The following is a 22,949-nucleotide window of genomic DNA, read 5'->3' as shown; positions in this document are numbered from 1 at the left end:
AGGTAAAACAAGGACATATATATATGTATATAGTGGGGTATTTTGTTTTGTTTTGCTGTCTTCGGCATCCTCAACCTATTTCTTCCCAAATAACTAAAATGTCACATCATATTGAAACACTTGTTTATCTCCTTCAAGGTAGTTGTTCCCACTGAAAATGCGGTCCCATTGTTCCTCTCCACATGAAACTCTCGCCCTCATAGTCCATTTGCATGTTTCGCTCAGAATTCTTCAAAAGGTAATAACGACTTTGCCCAGTAACAGCTGACTATAAGACTTTTTTAAATTGTAACCAAGTAGTTTAAGATAAGAAGCCTTTATTGTCACTATGTTACAATGAAATTACGAGTGCCCCTCCCAGCGGTGCAGCGGTTTAACTTGCATATCAGGTTGAGTCAGGCTCAGGTCAGGCAGTACGAGTCTGGGGACAGAAAGCAGACATGAGAGGTCTGGGTGGTTCATAATGTAGCAGCAGATCAGAAAATTAAAGAAATCGTGATCTCAATGAGACATCCTAAATAGATAAAGTGTATAGCTAACTAACTAACACAGATAACATTTAGCTCTGTTGGTTCAGTTTGTATTTCTGCTGGCAGGTATTTATTTGTATTTAATATTTCCAACTAATGCAACATGTTTCACAGACAGGATCACAATACAAAACCTATTAATAAAAAATAATCAAATCACACCACTGTGTCGAAAGTTATGCCAGAAACTATAGATTATTTCAATCTTTTTCTGTCCATACTGTAGAACACAAAGGTGATTTTAGGTGGTAAATTGACCTCAGGAGATGACCAATAATGCTTGCGTCATCATAGGAACATATTTATCATCGTTCTCTCGGTTGCAAAGAAGCATTGTTCATTCCCTGCATGTATGGAGAGAAGTCAGAGGGGAGCAGGTTTCTTTGACCTCTCCCCTGGCACACTGCTAGCGCCTGTCATGTGAAGAAAAAATGAACCACACATCCATGACTTTCCTTGTTACCTACACTTGTGTGAACATGCCCCATGCTCATGGGCATACAGCTGCACACATGCATGCAGTAGCACGCAGGTATTTTCACAAACACATAATATATGAACAGGCACGAGCTGAGATGCACATGCAGTCAGATTAAGGCCTGTGGGACTGCTCCAGGTGAGGAATCGGTCCTGCTCTGCTAATGAAACCTTCCTGCCTTTAGACCTCTCAGCTGGTGTATCCTTGAACTCTGCATACATCCCATCTGTACTCCCATCTCCTCTCTGTGCTCCGCTCTGCAGCCCAGCCCTCAACTGCTGCCAGAGAATTCATTAACTGCATGTCTCGTAGGTATTTATAGAAATGCAAGGCAATTCCCTCTCACCCGCTTCCAACAGACAAACTCCTACAGAAAGTTATGGTGCATAGACACTTAAATACACTACACTGGATTTGAGATAGTTATTGAACAACTCAAGGAAAGTGGTATAACTTACCTCTTGCCTCCTTTACTTCTTCACTTAGAGGAACAACTGCTATAAATCCATCTGCATCAAATTCCACATTCACACATTCTCTGTCTGTCTTTGCAAATAATGTTAAATTGCCACATTTTTCAGCTACAGTATCATTATCCTCCACACATCATCCTTCATTCAGCATGTACAAATAACATCAAAGATTTCTATTTCCACCTCAGCCTAACACAGGAGAGCCAAAGAGAGAGACAAAGTATTGGTTCATGTGGCAAAAAGCTATTGAAAGTAATTTAAGGGAAATTAGAGCAGCTTCAGTTTACGTTTCATTATACTGTATATCGACTTTTCTGCAAACAGCTTGCTTTTTTTTTATTGTTGCTGTAAACTGTAGTAGCGCTCAGGTTGTAAGTACAGAGCTGTGACAGAAAGCATAGAAATTATCATTAGTCGTGATCATGAGAGGGAGGTGATTGGTATTTGTGGGTACACGCTAATTGGTGTGATAATATGCAGACTTTGTTTTTTGCCGAGCGTCCTGCAATTATCTGACAAGATCACAGACGAGAGAGAGACGAAGAGCTATTGTGTAAGGCTGAGGGTGAAGATAGAGTTGCTAGGTTCAAACCCAGAGGCAGGATGTCGGGAGTCGGCAAATCAAAAGATGAGTATCTCTTGCTCCAGGTGCAAAAACAGATTCTCCCAGCAAATACAGTGATGAGAATGAGCCATGATGAAGACAAGAGCAGAGTTTCATGTGTTACCCACGTAGCCTTTGGATATACCTTACACAATGTGTGGATCTGTTCTCACTATCCAGTTTACAGTATCTGCTGTATCCTACAAAGCACAAAGAGAGAGCCAAACATAACTTGCATGTGTATCTGTTTGTTTAAACTGCATTAACTATAAAGTGATCAGGCAGCAGGAAATTACTTACTGTAAATCATCTGATCAAGTCATCATCTGCCTGCGATATTTCACAGTGGTAGACTGACCAACAGACCAACATTGCCATCCCTAGAGTCATGCTGATAGTGGGGCCAAAGAGTTGCTGCTTTTCCTTGTTTAATATCTTTGTAAATTCAGAATCTTTGGGTTTGCACTGTTGATCGGATTAAACAAGACATTTGAAGACTTCACTTAGGATCTGGGAATATGTGATGGTCTTTTTTCACTATTTACTGACATTTTATAGACCTAAATGTTTAACCAATTAAATATAGGCAAAAATAATAGGCAGATTAGTCACTAATAATAATGTATTATTGCTATTAGGATGTACAGTAAGTGAATAATAAAAGTACATTTCAAGGAGAAACACAGCCAAATAATCTTTTGTAGTTAAATTTGTACCACTTTCTGATGTAGAGTCACAAACGTAGTGCACAATCTGCGTATTTAGTACCTTAACAAAGGAGGGGAGGCACTAACTCATCACTGGGAGGTCCCTTTAAATATCTCGGTGAATATCCCGCTCACATCTGCCACAGTGAAGTGCATATTTGTTTATCAACAGCTCTCATCCGTGATAACTCATATCCCCCCAGAGGACCAAACACATGCTCTCTCCACTCCGGCTCTGAAACGCCTGGTTTCTGGAGCAAATTAATTCCCAGTTGGAGAATGACTGTTATGAATGGGTTGGGCGAGAGAGATGGATGGGCTACCCATTCTTCTGCACAGCCCTCTGCTCCCAGTAACAAAGATGCTGAGGCTGTCCTACTTTTGTGGGAGGAAAAATGTGGCTTTGTACAGTAGCTCAGGGGACTCTCCATGTGGGGCTGCCGTGTTAACTGACTTGGAGCACAAAGACACCCAGAGGAAAAGTCTCAGCAGAGAGAATGATGCAGAGCTGTGAAGCTGCGAATTTTGGTGTTTTACATTGATTATATCCTTTCCCAGATACAGGCATTGTGTTTGAGAAGCCTAATACACTCTGACATTTTGTGTGTGTGTGTGTGTGTGTGTGTGTGTGTGTGTGTGTGTGTGTGTGTGTGTGTGTGTGTGTGTGTGTGTTTCAGGCCAAGTCGGTCCCACTTTCTTGGATTGTGAGCTGGTTCTATACCATAGTGTAAACGACACTTATCCTCTGTCACCTTTTTTGTCAAAACTTAAAGGTGTGTGTTTATTTGAGCATTAATTAAGCAGCACAAGTCTGACATACAGCCTGATATCATTATTTGTCTTTCAAGCAAGTATTTGAGTGAGCTGCACATCTGTAAGACAATTTTAGCTCCTTTTAAACACTCTGGAATGTTGTGCCTTTATTCTGTCTCGCTGTTCTGTAGAAAAGATACAGAGATGGAATAGGGTTAACGGAATTGTTCTGCCTTTAAGTCGGTAGCAGGACAGTTGGCATGGCGGGACTACACGCACACACTCACACTAGACCCTGACGCTGTTATGTCACATGCCATGCCTCTTTAGCTCCCAGAATGCCGGCATGCTATCTAAAAATCACACACTGGGGGAGCATTATGTCTGCATAACTCAGTGTAAAAAACAAAATAGTAATAGCGGATATTCTTTAGGGCAGTATTGCGGAATCTCTGTGTTAAAGGGGCTTTTGCTTATTAAGCTTCAATAATATTCATATTGATTTAAATCACTTCCTTCCATACAAAACACATCAAACCACGAACCAATTAACTTCATATTTATATATATTGCTGATGCAGTGTGTCTTAATGATGAATGGCAGTCAGAAAATCTATAATATGGCTCAAACCATAACGATCGATAAAAGGAAAGAGTTGCAATATCAACTATGTAAAACAATCTCCCTTCTTTATTGGCTTGTGGTAACCTTTAGCAGACCATCAGTGATCAGTCAATAACTATTGTAAGGTGTTTAATAGGCCATTACATTTTAGTCTATATTGATATACTGAATAATGAGGGAAACAGCAGAGCACAATTGTCTTCATAGATTAGAGACACCATAACATATTGTTTAACTTTAGTTAAACAAAATTTTGTTTTCACTTCACTTTAATGGATAAATGCTTCACTTTGGGTTTATGAATCCTTGTCAAAAGGAAGATGTAAACCGGTCTAAGTAATTAGTCTAAAAGCTTTATTAGTCACTGACAAGTTTACATTTTTGACAGTCTGCTTTGTGAGGGGCACGATGACAGGACATGAATACTCAGGAAGCCAATCATCATTTCAATCTCGTCACAGCTCTGGATTTTAAAACTTCAATCAGGATTTTAACCATGGATTCTCAAACAGGGAACAGAGATTGACATGAAGTCTCACACACATAACTGCACACAGACACACACTCCTACTGTCAAACTTTGACTATAATGAACTGTAGCTCAATGTATGGCGGAGACACGGGAGGTCATGGGTAAGGTCATAATCACAGTCAGACAGCAGGAATTCGTGATGTGAAATTATGGCTGAGAGACAGATTAGGGACTTGATAAAAGGGTACATGAAATAAACATAAACATAAAATAAAATAACTGACTTTGTTTGAGCACCATGACAGTAATATGCCATTTTCTCCTCCTTCCACTCCCTTCACCCCCACCTGTCATATCCACTTTCATCATTCACACCCACATCTGTCCCCAACCTTCATTTTTTTCATTTTTAATGATTTTATAGGATGGGTGTTAGGAGAGCGCAGATGGCAGTGAATGGCAAAATGACCAAATTCCCATGCTATGTAAGCAAGAACAACAACCACTCAATCAGCTTATAGCACAACTGCTGCTGATGTATGCTTGAATCCCTCTCAGTCCCCCTCTAGTCTGCTTTATGAGCTCCACAAGCTGCTCAGGGCCTCTATAGAGCCTTAACTACACAACCAGGGAGGGATTCCCATTATGCCCCCCACTGTACCAGTGACTGAGGACTGGATGCCAGCCACCTTTGTGAGCACAACGGCACAATGGGAATCCTTTAGGTTGTTTATCTGGTTTATTTGCAAACATCACTGTCTTTTAACATTTGTTTCTTTATTTGTGAGCAGAAAGAGACAGTATATAAAGCACCTTCAAATAATAGCACGTGTGACCACAGTCATTTACTAAAATGTCTGTAAAAAGATGGAGGGGGCGAGAGTAACTCCAACGCTGGTTTCAGACAAAAGTTCGTAAGAGTGAAACGTGTGCAAAATGTAGATCAGCACATAACCTTCCAGCGCAGCCAATAAGTTTGCTACAGATCTGAATGTAAATGATCACAAACAGTCCTTCTCCTTTGCCAATATTGGCCTTACTCTGAGTAATGTCAAATTTGCGCTTTTGGTGTGAGGTTATTTAAAATCCTCCAAACACAGCGTTCAAATTAATATTTAAATTTAAATTTACAGTACTATTGCAAATTTTGTGGCACAAGTACAAAGTCAGATAATGTGCATTGAGCATGTACATTAATAATATCCCTATTATATTCCTCTACCGCAACATGATTATGTTTGTTGTGATGTTTAAGTGTCGCTGTCGGCGTTCATTTTGGCTGACCTGACATGTTCAGTCGGAGACGGGGCAGGAGACTCACCCGGAAATGGTGAACGGAATGAGCGTGACTAGAGTCTCTCAAAATCTGACAAAAATCTTTTAAACTGACATTTGTTGAGCTGAAATGAAGACAGATTCAGCAACTGCATGGCCTATTTCTCGCTTAAAATGATTTCAGAAACATGTTTCAGTGAACTATTTCAGTACAATATGAGATCGTATTCTGAACAAGCCAGCATGAATTGAATTTCAAGAGAAAACAAACCCATGTGACGCGTTCGTCCAATCAGTTGCCGGTTTTCATTTTTTGGGCAACAATACAGGTTAGCGCCGCCTGCTGTTATGGAGACATATTCCGTCCACTTTTTGGATTTGGACCAACTCGGGGGAGACTGATCAGTCCGACTGGCTTTTCTGCCGACGGTTGGCTGTCTGGTTGGTGTGTAACTGTCTTTAAAGGAACTAGCTTCTTTAAAGTAAGATTTTGTTCCTGTTTGACTAAAAAGGCTGAAAAGTGAATTGCTCTTCAGTTAAACACTATCTGACATTTTGTTGGGAATTTATTGGGGAAAAAATCTTTATCTCCACTGTACTCTCGATTCCACAGACATACTGTACCTTTCAGAGCAACAAACTGTTCCTTCTAATTATCTTTTGGTGTGGAAATATATTTATTTCTCTAGTTAACATTTTAGTGGTGCTCATTTCTCATAATTTCCCTGGATCTACTGTATGCTCCAAACTACAGCGACTGATCAGCTTTAGACTTCTTACATCTTGTAGACATTTAGTTTCCTTCCCTACTGCACATCTCCAACAAGGAGAGCAGTACTGTCTGTGGAGCTTTCGTTCCAGCCGGATGCCACCTGATTTCACTCATTATCCTGCTCCTGAAATAGTCGGGCCTATTAAATCACTCTTAATCATGACCATGGTTCATTAAATCAAGGAGACTGAAACTGTCTCTGTGGGAAAAGACCCCTATGTCATGCCTGTAGCTGACCACCATGGCTGTGCAGTGAACAATGAAGCTTTAGTAGACTTAAATCAGAGGTCACGAACGATCGCCTGATCAACTGTGCAACTACGATTAATGAATGCTTGTATTGTGGTGTAAGGTGCATGCTTGCATAGACTCCTGCTGGTGTTGTGATGCACTGTCGACTTGTCTGTCAACTGGTTAATTGCTGTGCTCTGTTGGTTGATTATTCTGCATCTCTTCATTGAAGCACATATACATTTTTCTTTTAGCATTAATTGGAATATGTTATGTTGCATTCCATAAAAGACATCTGATTATGCTAATTAATTGCCTTTTAATGTGTCAGCATCAAGACTTTCTATGAAGTCAGGTTAGGAAGAATCTAACAGGGCTTTGGTGTACAATGAGGAGAAAACAAAATCACAAAGGGACGCACTGGGTTGCCACAAATATACATACCACCAAAACAGAACAGAAAACAAGATTCTGCACTCTTTTCTCAACATTTTAATATTGTATCAGTGGCCTATTTACTCTTGCAGAGTTCTGGAGGGCAACCTCTTAACAAATAGTCTTTCACCCAACAAACCAAACTGTTTCAACAAATCAGGAGCTTAATGAAAATATGGTGTGTACTGACTGAGATCTTATGAGGCTTGATCTACTTCTGATCAATGATAGCATCCATCCAAGTTCTTCCCCGGGGAACTTGGTATACGGTAATCAAATTATGTAATCATGTTATGCTTAACAGAGCAAATATCCAAAGGCCTTGGAGCATCACTTCCATTAATCCAGGATGTCTTTTATGCACACAGTACAAGCGCTCCCATAATTAGATTCACTGTAAACATGAATACCGAAGCAGGGAAACCACTACAACAATTACTCTGCAATCTATAATGTCAAAAATGGGAAAGTGCCATCTGAGGGAGTATGGATGCAGACAATCTCAAGGTCTTTCTTATATGTAGTACATCAAAGCATAAAATATACGGTCCATTAACTCTCTTGTAGCTTTTTGTTTGATAAAGATGCCATGCTGAATCAGCTCACCTCGCAGCATCTTCAGTTGCACCTTCACAGGAAGAGCAATGAGGCTGACAGCCACACCTCTGAATTGCTTTTCTTTAACTGCATCAATCAGTGTCATTTCCAACACTTGATACAGTAAGGTGATCCTCTGCTCACTAAAAATGGACACACTTTGTTTTACGCACAACAAAAATCGGTAACTACTATAAGATGCTGATAATACCTTTATCCACACAAACTCATGATACTTCTGAAGACACAAGTCCAGCATTATATTTCTGCCAAGCAGCACTGGTCATGCCAAGCTGTTATATTACCCATGCAGAAGCCCAATCTAGCATGAGGACAAGATTTGGCGTTGTTCGTTAAAAACTAATGCCAAGATTTTTGATTCACCCAATATTGTATCAGTGTGTGTGAATCTGCAGCAATGATGCAAAAAGAGTGTTTATGGAAATACTTTACGCTCCATGGATTATACTGCCACATTAACCCACACACGGCCAGTGAGAAACAAGGTCAACAAATGAATGATACCATGACAAAAAGAGATAGGACATCCTTATCTTGTTCCCACAGCCAACAGCTTCCTGAGCTACAACACTTTAAGCTGACAAATCTTGCTGACTGACAATCGTGTAATAAAAAAGGACTTACAAGTGTATCTACTTTGAGGAAGGAAATCTGATAGCTCTGGTTATGATCGACTGACGGAAGCTGCATTGCTGTTACATCAAGAAGTGTGTACAGTATGAGCTTCATTTAAATTTCAAGCTATGGAGACTCACAACTCTCAATGATTTATGCCCGGATCCTGCATTCAGAGGTCACATCCACACAGTGAAATATTAAAAAAAAGATTTTTAGAGGGCATATTAAACATTCATGTAATGTTTTATTATGTTTTAAAAATACTTATATTGTGACTTAAATAAAATGCATGCAAGACTTTGCATACAAAGCGCACTTAAAAATATGTTTCTCTACAAAAAGTCCTTGTTCTGAAAGCATGCACCCTCATCTAAATCTATAACTTTTGCACAAACATCACTATGAGATTTAAATCATGAAATACAAAAATAATGTGTTTTTGAGCATTTATTTTAAAATAAGAGTTCCATGTTGATCAGAAAGTTTTAAATTTACTATATTAACTATATTTGTCCATAGCTGTTATGACATAACAAACCCCACCCGTTCCTCACACAAACAATACGTTATTTCTACTCTCTATCTGACAAAGTTCTGGCTTTATTACTCACAAATTTCAGGTAGCTCTGATTTCATATACACATGCAGACTTGACTAAGAAGAAAGTGTTGTCAGCATCATGATAAATGCACCTGTTATGCAAGCGAGTGTCGTGGCAAAAGATCCATTACTGACAGAGCATCTGCTTTGCATTTACTGGACATTTGCTGCTAAATTAGCCCCATATAGAATTCGAGAAGGAGCCATATCTTGTTTCAGTTATGATCTAAACAAGCCACAGTGTAATGACTTGGATGCATGTGATGAAGAACATATAACGTGTGAGATAATTTAAACATTATGGGATGGAACATGGAAAACTGTGATTAAAATATAAAACATGTATTTATTCTTAGATTATGTCTTTTACCATGACTCCGTATCGCATGTTTTTCATTGAACCTTAAAAAAACACAACGGTGGTAATCCAGAAGAGAGCTGCTGACCGCCTTTCCATGCATTTTCAATGAATACTGCTGCCTTAGTAATATATCATGAAATATTAACTGTTGGTCTTTAATGCTCCCGAGTACTGACTCAGGAGTGATTTTTTTATTAGGCTGCACTATCAACCGTCTGGGAGCTGAAGTTTCTCTGTCAACCAACAATTCACGCATCTAACATTAAAAAGAGGCTATAATTAACCACTGAGGAAGGATTATTGTTTTCCACTATGAGCTTATTGTGTCCAAATGACAAGGTGTGATTATTGTACATCAAACGTGCAGTGTTGGGAAAACTCTGGAGAGCAGTTAAATTCTGTAGGCATGATCAAGTTAGATTAATTTTTGTATGTTTCTAGCTTTCCTGTCATGTTTTGAACATTTTGTGTTTTCTTGTCCCCAATTTTTGATGTTGGGAGTTTTAGTCTCTTAGTAGCCACTGCAGTTTGCTATATGGAAATTGACGTCAGTTTGCATGACGTCACGTGAGCATAAGCATAAAAAAAAACTAATGACTCGTTGTCCCCAGTGTCAAGGCTGCCCTGCTTAAACCGGTATAGGTATACCTCCTGTTTACATTAGTCAATTACCGGCAGGTTCATTAGTCTCTCTCTTTCTCTCTCTCTCTCTCTCTCTCTCTCTCTGTTTTCTACTATAAGAAATCATGTAGACTGTAGCTGACTAAGTAGAGTAAGTGCATTTGTAGTTCCTTGGCTATTTGTCCGCTGTTTTCCGAGCAAACGTCCCTCAAACATACATGGCTCTGTCAGCGTAGAGTTAGTTGATCTGCAGAAATCTCTACTTGCCTCGGACTAACCGTGATTACCTCATATCCCTTGTGTAAAAATGCCCTTGGTATGAACTAGGCTGCATGCAGAAGTGCGCCCTGTTCACGTCACTTCATTTGTTCCATCACAAATGAAACGGTTCGTTCTCCGTGGAAAAGGAACAAGCAAAAGAGACTGGCTTCTTACCTGTAAATGGCCCTGGTACATATTGAGCACACAGTCAGTCGCGGATCTCTCAGTCAGCGGATCTTTAGACTTCTTCCAGACTTGTGAAGCAGAGAGTCAGACTGGAAGTGTTGACATTAAAAGCTGTATCGGAGTTTTCGGACGGGAGGTCCGGAGGAGCGCACAGAGCGGAGCTGTCCTCTCCTCAGGTGCTGAAGCGGACTCTTTGCGCTCATCCAGGATTTCTGTGCGCGGGGACACCGAGGCGCGCCGGGCGCAAGAGGAGTGCGTCGTCGGACCTCAGTTTTATCTTTCCTCCCAGTGTGCTGACGCTGGATTATGACAAGTACAAGCCTTTGCAGTCCTTGTAGGAAATAAATCACCGCGATTTAAGTCTTCAATCCTGAACGCATTGCCTTTTTCCACGTATCTTTCCTTCCTTCTGTCTCCCTCTCTCCTTTCCTCCTCTCTCGGCTGTGGTCTAAATGTTTTGACGCTCCTCGGGTTTCGTTCTCTTCTTATAGTGCGCTTCTCTTTCCTGTTTGCTAACTCCCTCTGACCCAGCCCTCTGGTGCCTCCTCCAGTGCTGACGTGCTCCACAATGAGGCACACAAGAACAGAAAACACGTGTCCAAAAATGTCCACACCATTTATTCCAGATTTATTTTGAAAGTATCCATCTGTAGTTATGTAGAATATTTTTTTCTTCCTTTGTGTCATGTAAACAACACATAGCAAGTTTATTGCTATCATATTATTATGAAACAAACTGTATTGTGCAGTTTCCTAATTAAATGCTAAAAGTTGAAACGTGTGGTATCTGCAGTGAAGAGCAAATACATTTTGTTCCCAGTTGTCTAATTAGTGGAAGAAACAATAATATAACCAAAACTATGCAATTCATATAGTTTCCAAGTAATTGTGTAGGAGAGCTCATTATCTGGTATAAATGTGTGAAATATTGTGGGTGTACTTAAGAAAATCATCAACATCAGCCCCATGTGGACAAACACAATTCCTATTTTGTTTACAGTTTTTGAAAAACCACAGCACACCTGTAAAGTTTAGTATCTACCTGCAATTATCCCAGCCTGAGATAAAACTTCCAGCCTGACCTGTAGGCTAATCAAATATGCTCCATGCTGGCTACCTTTATTGCAACTTGTTAAAGTGTGCTGTTCTGCCTTAACATTATAATCTATCCAGGTCTGCATCTACAGTATATTATAAATAACCTATCATTCTTATCCTCACTGAATAACAATGTGTGGTGATCCATTCACACTTTTTGTTGCAATTGTTTTTTAAAAGCCACCTACTACTATAGCTACACAACTACCTACTGACAAAATAGGTAATTTGACACAAAATTGATTTAAAAATCATTTAATTGATTTAATAGTTGTCTGTTCTTCAGAAATATCACACATGGAATCAACAAAGCTGTGTAATAAAACTGTATAAAATAGTATAAAATTGTCTAAGATAGATCATATGTAGTATACTACAGCAATGTAACATAGAATTGAAAATATCAAATAATATATCATATGGTATAGTTTAATACATATCAACAGTGTGGCAACTTACAGTATATAATCAGTCCAGACAATGGAGAGGTGTGAGTGTCTCTAGTGACACTGGAGAAATGGTTCTGTGTGTTTATGGGGGGGGGTTATAGTCTCTGGTTCACACTGCATTGTGCAGTCTGATAGCAGCAGGTACAAATGAGCGCCTGAAGCGCTCAGTTTTGCACTTGAGTGGAATGATCCGGTGGCTGAATGAGCTGCCCACTGCCACAGCTCATGGAGAGGGTGAGACGGGTTATTTTGATTTTGCCCATCATCCTCCTCTCCACCACGGACTCCAGACTGTCCAGTTGCAGGCCGACCACAGAGCTGACCTTCCTTGCCAGCTTGTTAAGTCTGCTGGCCTAACCAGCTTTGATACCACCACCGCCATAGTGAAGAACAGAGCACTGGCTACAACAGACTGATAGATGATTTGCAGGAAACAAAGGATCTGAGTCTCCTCAGGAAGAACAGTCTGCTCTGTCCCTTCCTGAAGAGGGCTTCAGTGTTGTGAGACCCGTCCAGTTAGTTATTGATTTGGACATGTAAAGAGAAATAGGGAGGTCAAATTGTTCACTTATTTAGTGAATTATCTCTACAAGTTGAATTGACACAAAATTTGGCACAGACATTCATGTTTCCCAATGCATGAATCCTATTTAATTGGCAATTTCCTTTAATTATCAGCACTAACATCAGGTCAAAAATGTTTTTGTGTTATATATTCTTTAGTTTATAAAATAATACATGTAACATATCATATACCTACAAACAAAAAATCCCTGTGATTTTTGTTTAGTGCTAATTAGCCAACATTTAGCATGCTAACATACTAAGATGATGAACATGGTAAACCTTACCTGCTAACCATGCTACCATTGTCATTGTGAACATGTTAGCATGGTGATGTTAGCTTTTGCGCAAAGCACCGCTGTGTCTGCGTACAGCCTCACAGAGCCTTCTTGTTCTTTTGAACATGTTTCATATGCCGCAGAGGTTAAAGAACTCAAACTATATTGATGTAAAGAGAGGTTCAATATTATCCTACATTGAGTGTGGATAAAGTTAAAGTAGAGAAGCTAATGCACAAGTATGTGGTTATCCCACTTGCCCTGTTCATTTTAAAGCTATTAGAGCTCATTATAGACAAGCATGCTATCTGTCTGAAAACATTTTAATCACAAAACCTTCGGGTATGAGGTTTTCATCTGGCAGCATTTAAAGCAGGAATATTATGTGAATTGATTTTGAATAAAGACACTCAGGCTTTACTTAATTACTTTGATGAGAGAATCACACCTGAAGAGGCACGCATAGTGCCTCTTCAGATGAGTGTTTATAATAATTATGATAAGTGATCATTTAAAGAATTGACACCCTCTTTTTGATCATCAGCAGTAATATTTCTAGTGCAAAAAACATATTGTGAGCAATACAGGCTCTATGTATTCACTCCGCCATAATTCAGTCATTACCTGTGAGCATTTAAAGCTGGATCACAGATGGTTATGCCCATTTTTGAGTTAGCCTCTCAGGACAAGTCTTTAAATTCTAAAAATATAAACCTTAGACACATGTCAGCATATGTTGATCTCTGGCTTCGAAGTGTTTCATGTGAATCAGTGGCCGAATATTATGAATGAGGACAAAAATAGATGCAGTTGGCACATTTGGTGAGCCCATTAGGAGCAGACGTATACCAAATTCAACAGACAAATTTTATGATTAAAAATGTAAATCTCTATTTTATCTCATGTATCATCTATTGTCTGATAGGTACATCATGTGACGTCACAGTGGGTTTAATTCAAGTTAAGGTAGGACTTGGACTCCCTCCAATAATGTCCCGCTGCTGAAGCTGAACATATGGGCAAAGCACACACAGTAAGGGATTGTCAAGTTTTGTTGAACAGAATTTAGGCTACTGCACTGTTCACACAATATGGCATAGAGCAGAGTACAAAGCACTTTGTGCTCTCAAAGTAGTGCCTCATATAAATTCAGTTTATACATGTCTTACAGTGAAGCATACTGCTCAGCCTGTAACTGTCATTTTCCCTCAAGCAACAGGTCACAGATTTTGTCAGTCAACGCAATTCTGTACCTCAATTCACGAACAAATAGAAATTGCTGCTGTCTTATGTCCTCTGCCATTTGTCAGTCTGGGTATTGTGTGTTTGTTCTTACAGTGCAATAGAGTGGAGTGATGTCACCATCATGCTTTGTTTCCTTGAGACAGATCTGACCTTCAGTCAGTGTTACCCAACAATCTGAAAGTGTGTGTGTGTTTCATACAAACAAACCTATTAAAAGAAGTGTTATTTGTTCTGTACTCGTAACCGGAGAGACCTCGGTGCTGTAGTTATTCAGACTAATATAGGAAGAATCTGTCTTTCTGCTTGATTAACGATAACAATGAACTGTGCACCACAGAGCTGATTCTTGAACTTCTGTTTGGTCACACTGCAGTTGTATGTGATTTCTACTACTTTTATTTATTTATTTATTTTTTTACAACAAACCCAACACCTGAAACCTACATGCTCCATCAGGTCCCCTCAGACAAAATGTGATTTATTTTGATTTAGCACACAGTGTAACTATCACGCTAACACCTAAGTCATTAACAGTGAGCCAACAAAACACAGAGCTGAAGAGGAGAATGACAAAAAGTTAATAGAGCAAACAAATGATGTCAAATGATCTAGAGTGGCAGACATTTTGTACCAGTTTACACCCCGACAAACACATTTCCCTTTGAGCGTCTGCTGCGCCTTGGGTGAAGGAATACACCAGCTTTTGTGATGATATTATTATTATTATATTAAATATGTTAATGTTAAAAGACTGGCCACAATTTACATATTTTACTTGTGTATTAACAACCTATATCTGTGTTTTTTATTTGGTATTTCATTTGTGGAAAAACTGCTGCTTAGTCCTGTGACAAGTGTGATGTAATTATAATACTCAAGAGGCACAAACTGGGGCCAGATATCACCATGTATATCTAGTGAACAGTACAAGTTGGCTAATCATAACCTTAAACATGTACTCAACACAAAGAGGTGAAGCTGCAACCAGTCATCTAGACACCGGTCAGTAAGTGGATCTAAAAGCTCACATGGCCAACGGTTGAAATGTTCTTTCAGTGCTTTAATGACAGTCAGGACCTGTGATATACTGTTTCTTTATCAGTGTCTGCAGAGAACTGACTCCAATTGGAGTTTGATTAAACAAAGGTATTGGTTAACCATGATGAATTGGAGGATTAAACAGCATGCATTGGCCTTGTTCTCTCCTTAGGTAAATTATAGCCTGATTCACGTCTGTAGCTTGGTATCACGAGGCTAATGTTGCAGAGAAACTGGATGGTGTAGGCAGAAATGTGTCCCACTGAAGCAGGAATGTCTAATTACAGAGAAACTAATTTGGAGAAAAGAAACATTTAGCAGATGTTATTTCTTTGGGGGGTAAATGCTACCTTTGCCATGGTTTTACGGTTTGTACTGCAAGAGAATGTTTCAGTCCTGTTTCAGGTGTGATTAAAGAGGTTGTTTTGTAGACATTTGAAAGCAACTGTTAATCCCATCCCATGTGCTTCTGTGTATTTTCTGATGCTGAATACATTTAGCATGTGAATATTATTAGCCTCCCAACATTCACAGTAAAGCTTACATTTGCCATCATGTTACATCAGCCTTGCCCTGCCAGCTCTGGTTTCTTGCAAACATTAACCCCCATAATACTGGCCAGATAATGCTCTCTTCTCCAACCCACTCACCATGCAGCCCTCTCTAATGTTGGGCTATCACAACGTCTGCATCTTTAATGCCCAGATGACATGTCCACAAAGGAAGTAGCCTCTTTAAATATGTAGCCTATCCAGTTGTTTTGCCGGCTTCATTACCACGGTTATCTATGCACGGCATGCGATTCATAATTTATGTTTCTCAAATATTCCCTCAGCAGAATAGAGGCGTACACAGAAATCCCATTCATCAAACTGCTTCAGATTAACCAAACTAGGAATATTCATAATGCAGAAGTAGTTATGTTTATCAGAAAATGCAGCCCAGCAGATTTTTCTTGATGAATACAAAAGTAGATGAAGGGGTCTGCATTGCTTTGATATCACTACCCACTGATTGTTAGTGTTTAGAATGCAAATAGCCTGCTTTTGCTGCATTTAGTTGTTTGGTGGCCGACAAAAGCAGGTTGCATTCACAAGCCCATTGAGCTGTGAGCGCCTTCAAACAATGTTGACCCCCTCAGTGCCTCTCCTTTTATCTGTGCACTTTACTATTTGTGGCAAGGTCAATCTCGCAGCTATAGAGATTATTTGTATTTTATTAAGGATCCTCTTGAGCTAATGCCAAAAGGAGCTCTATTCCTCACAGCATGGCAGAAAACACAATCAGAGACCATGTAGCACTAACAATGTTGATAACAGGGCAATATAAATAGTGCAAAGTGCTTTGTACTATGACTGAAATACTTTTGATTGCTTCTTTTTGTGCTTGTTGATAAGCACTATATAGGGTCATGTTCTTGCTGTGGGTTACCTGCAGGCACTGCAGGTTTATTTCCAGAATATAGACACCAGACTACAGCCCCTTGTGACCTCGAACAGGATAAGCTGTTTAGAATGAGGAAACCATGGAGTGTGTAAAGGATGAAGTAGTGCTAGAAGAGGGTGATGAATTGGTTTCACTCCAATACCAAATAATTTAAGGATATAATCACCAATTCTGATATGTTTTATGATTAAAAGCAACTAATTTACTACCATGTGAAAAATGGAGAGCAATATGTTGTGTGAATGCATCATTAGAGCTACTTCTGAACACATTTCATTATCACCAGATGATTTGCCTGACGTTTATTCTCTTAATAATGCACGTTAAAACACTGGACTGTTGAAATGGTAAATAACAAAAACATGTATTGTGTGAATTTTCTGTAATAAAGGGATGGCTATGCACTTGCACACAACAGAAGCAAATGAGCAAGAAGTGTATGCACTCAATTCCTTTTTATGTATCGATGACTGTACTATCAATACTCAAAACAAGACTACTGACACTTGATAAACACCTTGGCTGTTTGTTTTGTAAAGTGTTAAATAAAATAAAAAAGAACTGCTGATGCTAGTAAAGTAAGTCATTTTAATTTATAACCTGTTAGTTGTTGAAGTAGAAAGATCGTGTGTCGTGGCCTAAACATTGCAGGATTTGGCAGGTGACTCGTGTTTCCATGCTGAACATAAGCCCTTACTTGACTCTTTCATCAAGACAGAAGTGCACTGATGCAGTAGATGCACTTGACCCTGATTAAAACCATGAATGTACATTGTTGGTTTTTTTACTGTTCAAAAATACATTATGTTCTATGTGTGCAGCCTTTTGAATGAATATGAAGAGTTGAAGGATGACCCACTTGATAAATCAGTCAATGGCTGAATGAAACATTCAATCGTTATTGAAATCGGTATCTTGTGCATTCACCTTTTTGACTCTTCCAGCAGCATTACACCATAAATCCTGCACCCACAGTACGTTGAACAAGTTGTCGTGGCAGTTACATTGGCTCGCACATGAACAAGCTCCTCATCCACAACAATGTTAGTCATTATTACATTACATGTCATTTAGCTGACGCTTTTATCCAAAGCGACTTACAATTGCTATTTATGCCAGAGGTCACACGCCTCTGGAGCAACTAGGGGTTAAGTGTCTTGCTCAGGGACACGTTGGTTGATGTATCGCAGTGGAAATTGAACCCCGATCTCCTGCACCATAGGCATGTGTCATATCCACTGCGCCATCACCACCCATCCCTGTATCTGATCAGTTTGTCACTCTCTCCGCCTCCTGTCTCATCTGCTGGCTCATTCTGATGAATAGAAATCTGACACCTTCAGAACAAAGGCATGGAGATATGATGAGATGAGATATGAGGGGGGGGGAGAGATCCACAATGTGTAGCCCGAGGGTGGGTAATTGTCGCAGCAGGTTGATAACTACCTAAGTTTCACACAGATGCTAATTTAGGTATCCTGTTACCTTACTGCAACGTTTAATGGTAGGGAAAACCCTGTGTGTGTATGTGGAGTTCCTTAAAGCAAAACTATGTAACTTTTAGCGCAAGCCGTAGTTCCAATGAGACAACCTGTAGGGAGACCAACAATATAACATACACACTAATTCAAGACTGAGTGACAGAGGAAAATCATGAGGTACAGGAAGTGAGCGCAGAAGACCCATAACTTTTCAAATCCCTGTTAGAAATGAGAGGGTAAACAAAAAACAATTCTTTTTTAGAATTGGTATTCCACTATATTATAGCAATCACCATGTTATTTTTGCTGTAATACATCTTGTTTACAAATTTGAAAGTGTAGGAAAGATGTCTCTTTTTGAGATAATATATTAATATTCACTAGTTACTCATGGGTTATTGTTATTGTTCAGAGGAAAATCTTGTTTAATCTGTCTGGAGGCTGCAAGGTTATGGTTAAATGCAAACTTTACTGATCTGATATAATGTTATGTTTAAAGGTTATGATACAGTGTATTGCTTGTGCAGAGGCAACCCACCACACCCCATTATTTTTTATTATCTCCACGTCCTTCTGTACTGATTCACATGCGAGGTGTCTTGCAAACCAACGTTTTGCTTTGGGAATTAAACATTAACATTTGCTGCATTCAAACTAGAGGCCTATTCGAGTTGTGATGTGGTGGTGAAGACAGGAAGGGCTAGATTATAGGAGAGAAAGAAATTGAGATTGACATGAATTTGTGACCAGGACAACATTACACAAGCCAGCTTTTTGTGTTTTGAGCTGGATTTAGATCTGAACAAAAAAAAAAAAGTAACATTTGTGCCAAGTGTGACACAGATATTTTCATATCCAAGCTGCATGACAAATAATAATAATTACATTTGGCTTACAAAGGATTTAACATCAGTGTTTTGTCTTTTCCTCTTGTGTAAATCCCCTCAAAGTTGGCTGCATGCCCGGTGTGTGTTTTGACCGGGTGCAGTGTATTCAGGCTTTTAGGCTGACAGAGAGATGGTGTGATCCACTCTCAGTGCCGCCTGTCAGTGGTGACAGCCAATAACACCTCTGTGACCTCCCAACACACAACAGAACAATGGGATAATAAGCTGGATAGACTTTTAGTGATATACTCACACACATACACAGGCGTAATGTTGCTGTGTGAAAGCTTCATAATTTGTCATGTTGATGATTAAAGCTTACCATAAAACGTTGGTTATATGAAAACTACACGCTGGCTACAGTAAAAACAAAGCTGCTTTTCTTTAATCCTGAAAACTTAAATACTTTAAGTAACTTGCCAGTTGCAAAAACACTAATTATGACAAAAAATCTTACGGTCTATTTGGTTGTTTTGCAGCTTTTAATTTCACATGAGCTTGTTCAGCTTTGAAGGCGACCTTTGTGCCACCATGAATGAGAATTTATCAAAGAGCTCAGAAAAATGTGACATCTTTGTTTCTATGACAACTCATTCTGCTAATAAAGATCACTTGATTGTTAAAAGCTTGAGGTGAGATTGTCAACTGCTGTTTCTAAGGACAAGAACGAACACTGAAACTCAACTGTATTCATGCATTTGTTATTCTTGCATTGTTACCTGTGTTTTGTGGCATTTCTTCTGAATGACATCAGTTTCATTCTTCTCTGCAGCCAGGAGCAGGGAGATGTTACCTGAAGTATCGATGCAAGTCCAGTAGAAAGGCCCTTCCAGACTGTGTTTCCTGCTGGGAGAGTCACAAAAGCAAAAGAACAGGTATGTTGCAACATACAGTAAATGTGTTGCTATAGTTATGATTTGCCTCTCTAGATCCTGTTAGAGCATTTAGAGCCTTTTGTTGCGATCATATCTTTATGGTATCAAACACTTGAAAGGTGATGAGGTGAGGTCAAAAGGTGGTAGTTTCCTCCCTGTGAAAGAACAGCAGGTGTAGTCAGCTTGAATTCTTGTCAGGTACAAGTTACTATACAACAAAAAGTATCAACTTAAACATAGAAACTTTTAGTTTTTCCAAAATAAATGCACTGCTTGTGTTTGTTAATTGTGCATTGAGCGTTTACTATTACATTAGTCTTGCATTGCAAGACCTATATCCACAGCGCTGTGCAAGCGCTGGCGAATGGTCTGGCTGCACAAGTCAACGTTCTGGTATGTGGGAAAAAATGCTCTGGCTTGTTTATATTTCTTTAAACCAATCATGATCGTCTTGGGCGGTGCTAAGCCTGGGATGCAGCAACGGTGCCCTTGCAAAATAAATAGCGGGAGGGGAGGTGAATGCCTGACATCCGCGAGGTGAGAAACGACTAACATGATATTCTTTATATTTATATCTTCTTGGAGCAACAGATCATTTTGCTTTTTTTCAGGGAGGGTCACATATATTTTAAGGCGCTAAATAATCCACTAAATTGATTTAAATACCTTTATGTGTAAAATGTGTTGGTGTCATTGCACTGTCCTCTGTAGAAAACATCACCCAGCTTTACCTCTAATTTGTGTAAAACAAACCATGTTGAAAAATCCTGCAAATGCTGTCGAACACCTTGTCAAGTGTCAGGCAGTGTCACCTTGTCAGAGAACACATATAGTATTATGGTGGTATAGAAGCAGAGAAGCAGGTATACACACACACACACACACACACACACACACACACACACACACACACACACACACACACACACACACACACACACACACACACACACACACACAGACACACACACACACAAAGCTGGCTCCAACCATTCCAGTACATGTCCACCCATGGTGAGCCTCATAACTTTCCTTATTCTACACACACACACACACACACACACACACACACACACATCAAAACCCAGAAATAGGGTCACAACCCCCACCCTCTCTCAGACTGCTCTTGTGCTCCTCGATCAATTGGAAGGACTTTTAAAAATGGATTCTTTGGTGAAATGATTTGTGAGCTGAGCAGTTTGTGTGGGTCTAAGTACGGACAAAGTTTAATTACGACTAAAATTAATAATAGTGCTCTTGTTAAGGTTTAATATGTCTATACACTATTCACATAATTCTAGTTTACCAGGTGAAAAAAGAAGAGTTCTGTTTTTGTCAGCTCCAGAATGAGTGTAAGTAAAGTGAAATCACCTGCAACAGTAAGAAAAACAAACTTTTTATTTTAAAGCTGCTGAATGAAACCCCTCGACCTCCCATCATGCGTCAACTCTGAGTAGGTTATTCACAGCATGTCACAGAGATCACCTGTCAATCAAAGGGAGTACTATGACATGCTATTTGTGGAATTTTCAACTACTGCTCCAACCCAGCCTGAGCTCCCATAATAAAATTCACAATCACAGACCTTATACTCCTGGCTCAGTTCAGACCTTAGTGGACTGTTCCCTGTACTCCTCTTAGAGTTAAGAACAAAACTCATTAGACCCAAAACAACATTACTCATCATTTGTCAATATTAGACTGAGGGAACGAGTGTTCAGAGACAGGACTAATGATGTGGAGACAGTGTCAAGGATTCATCTAAGGACAGCATTTCTTTCACTTGTAGCAACATTGCATGCATCTGTCATGTCTGAATGTTGTGCACCTAGGAACTCATCTGTCGTGATCCTAATCTAGACATTATTTCATATCAGATTTGTATTCATTACTCCCATTATAATGTGGTTTTGAAATAAATACTCAATACATTTTACTAAGCACACAATGAGTAGTGCTTCACTCAAGTTGAAGATGTGTTTATGCAGATATCAGATAGACCCTCAATCTTCCAAAAGCCTTATTGTTTACATGTCACAGTATTCTGGTTTATTTTAGAATTACACAGCTTGCATACACTGGCTTCTTAAAATCAGTATAAGGACTTGTTCAGGTTTCTGTGATGAGCATTAGATGTTTACATGTGCAAAACTGTAAACAGGACTAGGGCTGGGCGATATGGTTGAAAACTGTATCACGATATAAGATTTTCATATCAGTCGATATCGATAATTATTGATATTTTTTATGACCTATTTAAAATAAGGACCAGGAGAAAAATATATTAAATTTAAACATTTTTATTTTAAACTTAACCCTGCTCTGATTATAATCCCCTCAGTTATAAAAGCAGAAATGTCAACACAACCATGGAAAACACTCAAATAATTAAAATGTAAACAGTGGGGATGTGATTAACACATGCTTAATAGCGTGTTCAAGTCCATCCATCCATCTTAAATCCGCTTATCCGATTAATCGGGTCGCGGGGAGCAGCTCAACAGGGGACCCCAAACTTCCCTTTCCGAGCAACATTAACCAGCTCCGACTGGGGATCGGCGTTCCCAGGCCAGGTTGGAGATATAATCCCTCCACCTAGTCCTGGGTCTTCCCGAGGCCTCCTCCCAGCTGGGCGTGCCTGGAACACCTCCCTAGGGAGGCGCCCAGGGGCATCCTTACCAGATGCCCGAACCACCTCAACTGGCTCCTTTCGGCGCAAAGGAGCAGCGGCTCTACTCCGAGCTCCTCACGGATGACTGAGCTTCTCACCCTATCTCTAAGGGAGACGCCAGCCACCCTCCTGAGGAAACCCATTTCGGCCGCTTGTACCCTGGATCTCGTTCTTTCGGTCATGACCCAGCCTTCATGACCATAGGTGAGGGTAGGAACGAAAACTGACCGGTAGATCGAGAGCTTTGCCTTCTGGCTCAGCTCTCTTTTTCGTCCTGGCAGTGCGATAGATTGAATG

General features: G+C 39.7%; 1 protein-coding gene across 1 annotated transcript in view; it reads right to left on the bottom strand.

The window, feature by feature from the left end:
• pex5la (peroxisomal biogenesis factor 5-like a) overlaps nt 1–20,994 on the bottom strand; it is a 106,526-nt gene extending 85,532 nt beyond the window's left edge. Inside the window, exons 1-2 of the mRNA XM_028587723.1 lie at nt 20,972–20,994; nt 19,826–19,952 (exon numbers count right to left, since the gene is read on the bottom strand). Coding sequence (XP_028443524.1) covers nt 19,826–19,952; nt 20,972–20,994 — 150 coding nt within the window. The remainder of the gene's footprint in view (nt 1–19,825; nt 19,953–20,971) is intronic.
• Between the last annotated feature and the right edge of the window lie 1,955 nt (nt 20,995–22,949).

The sequence above is a fragment of the Perca flavescens genome, chromosome 9 (genome assembly GCF_004354835.1).
Source record: "Perca flavescens isolate YP-PL-M2 chromosome 9, PFLA_1.0, whole genome shotgun sequence".
NCBI classification, from domain to species: Eukaryota; Metazoa; Chordata; class Actinopteri; order Perciformes; family Percidae; genus Perca; species Perca flavescens.
This window is presented reverse-complemented; position numbering and strand designations above follow the sequence as displayed.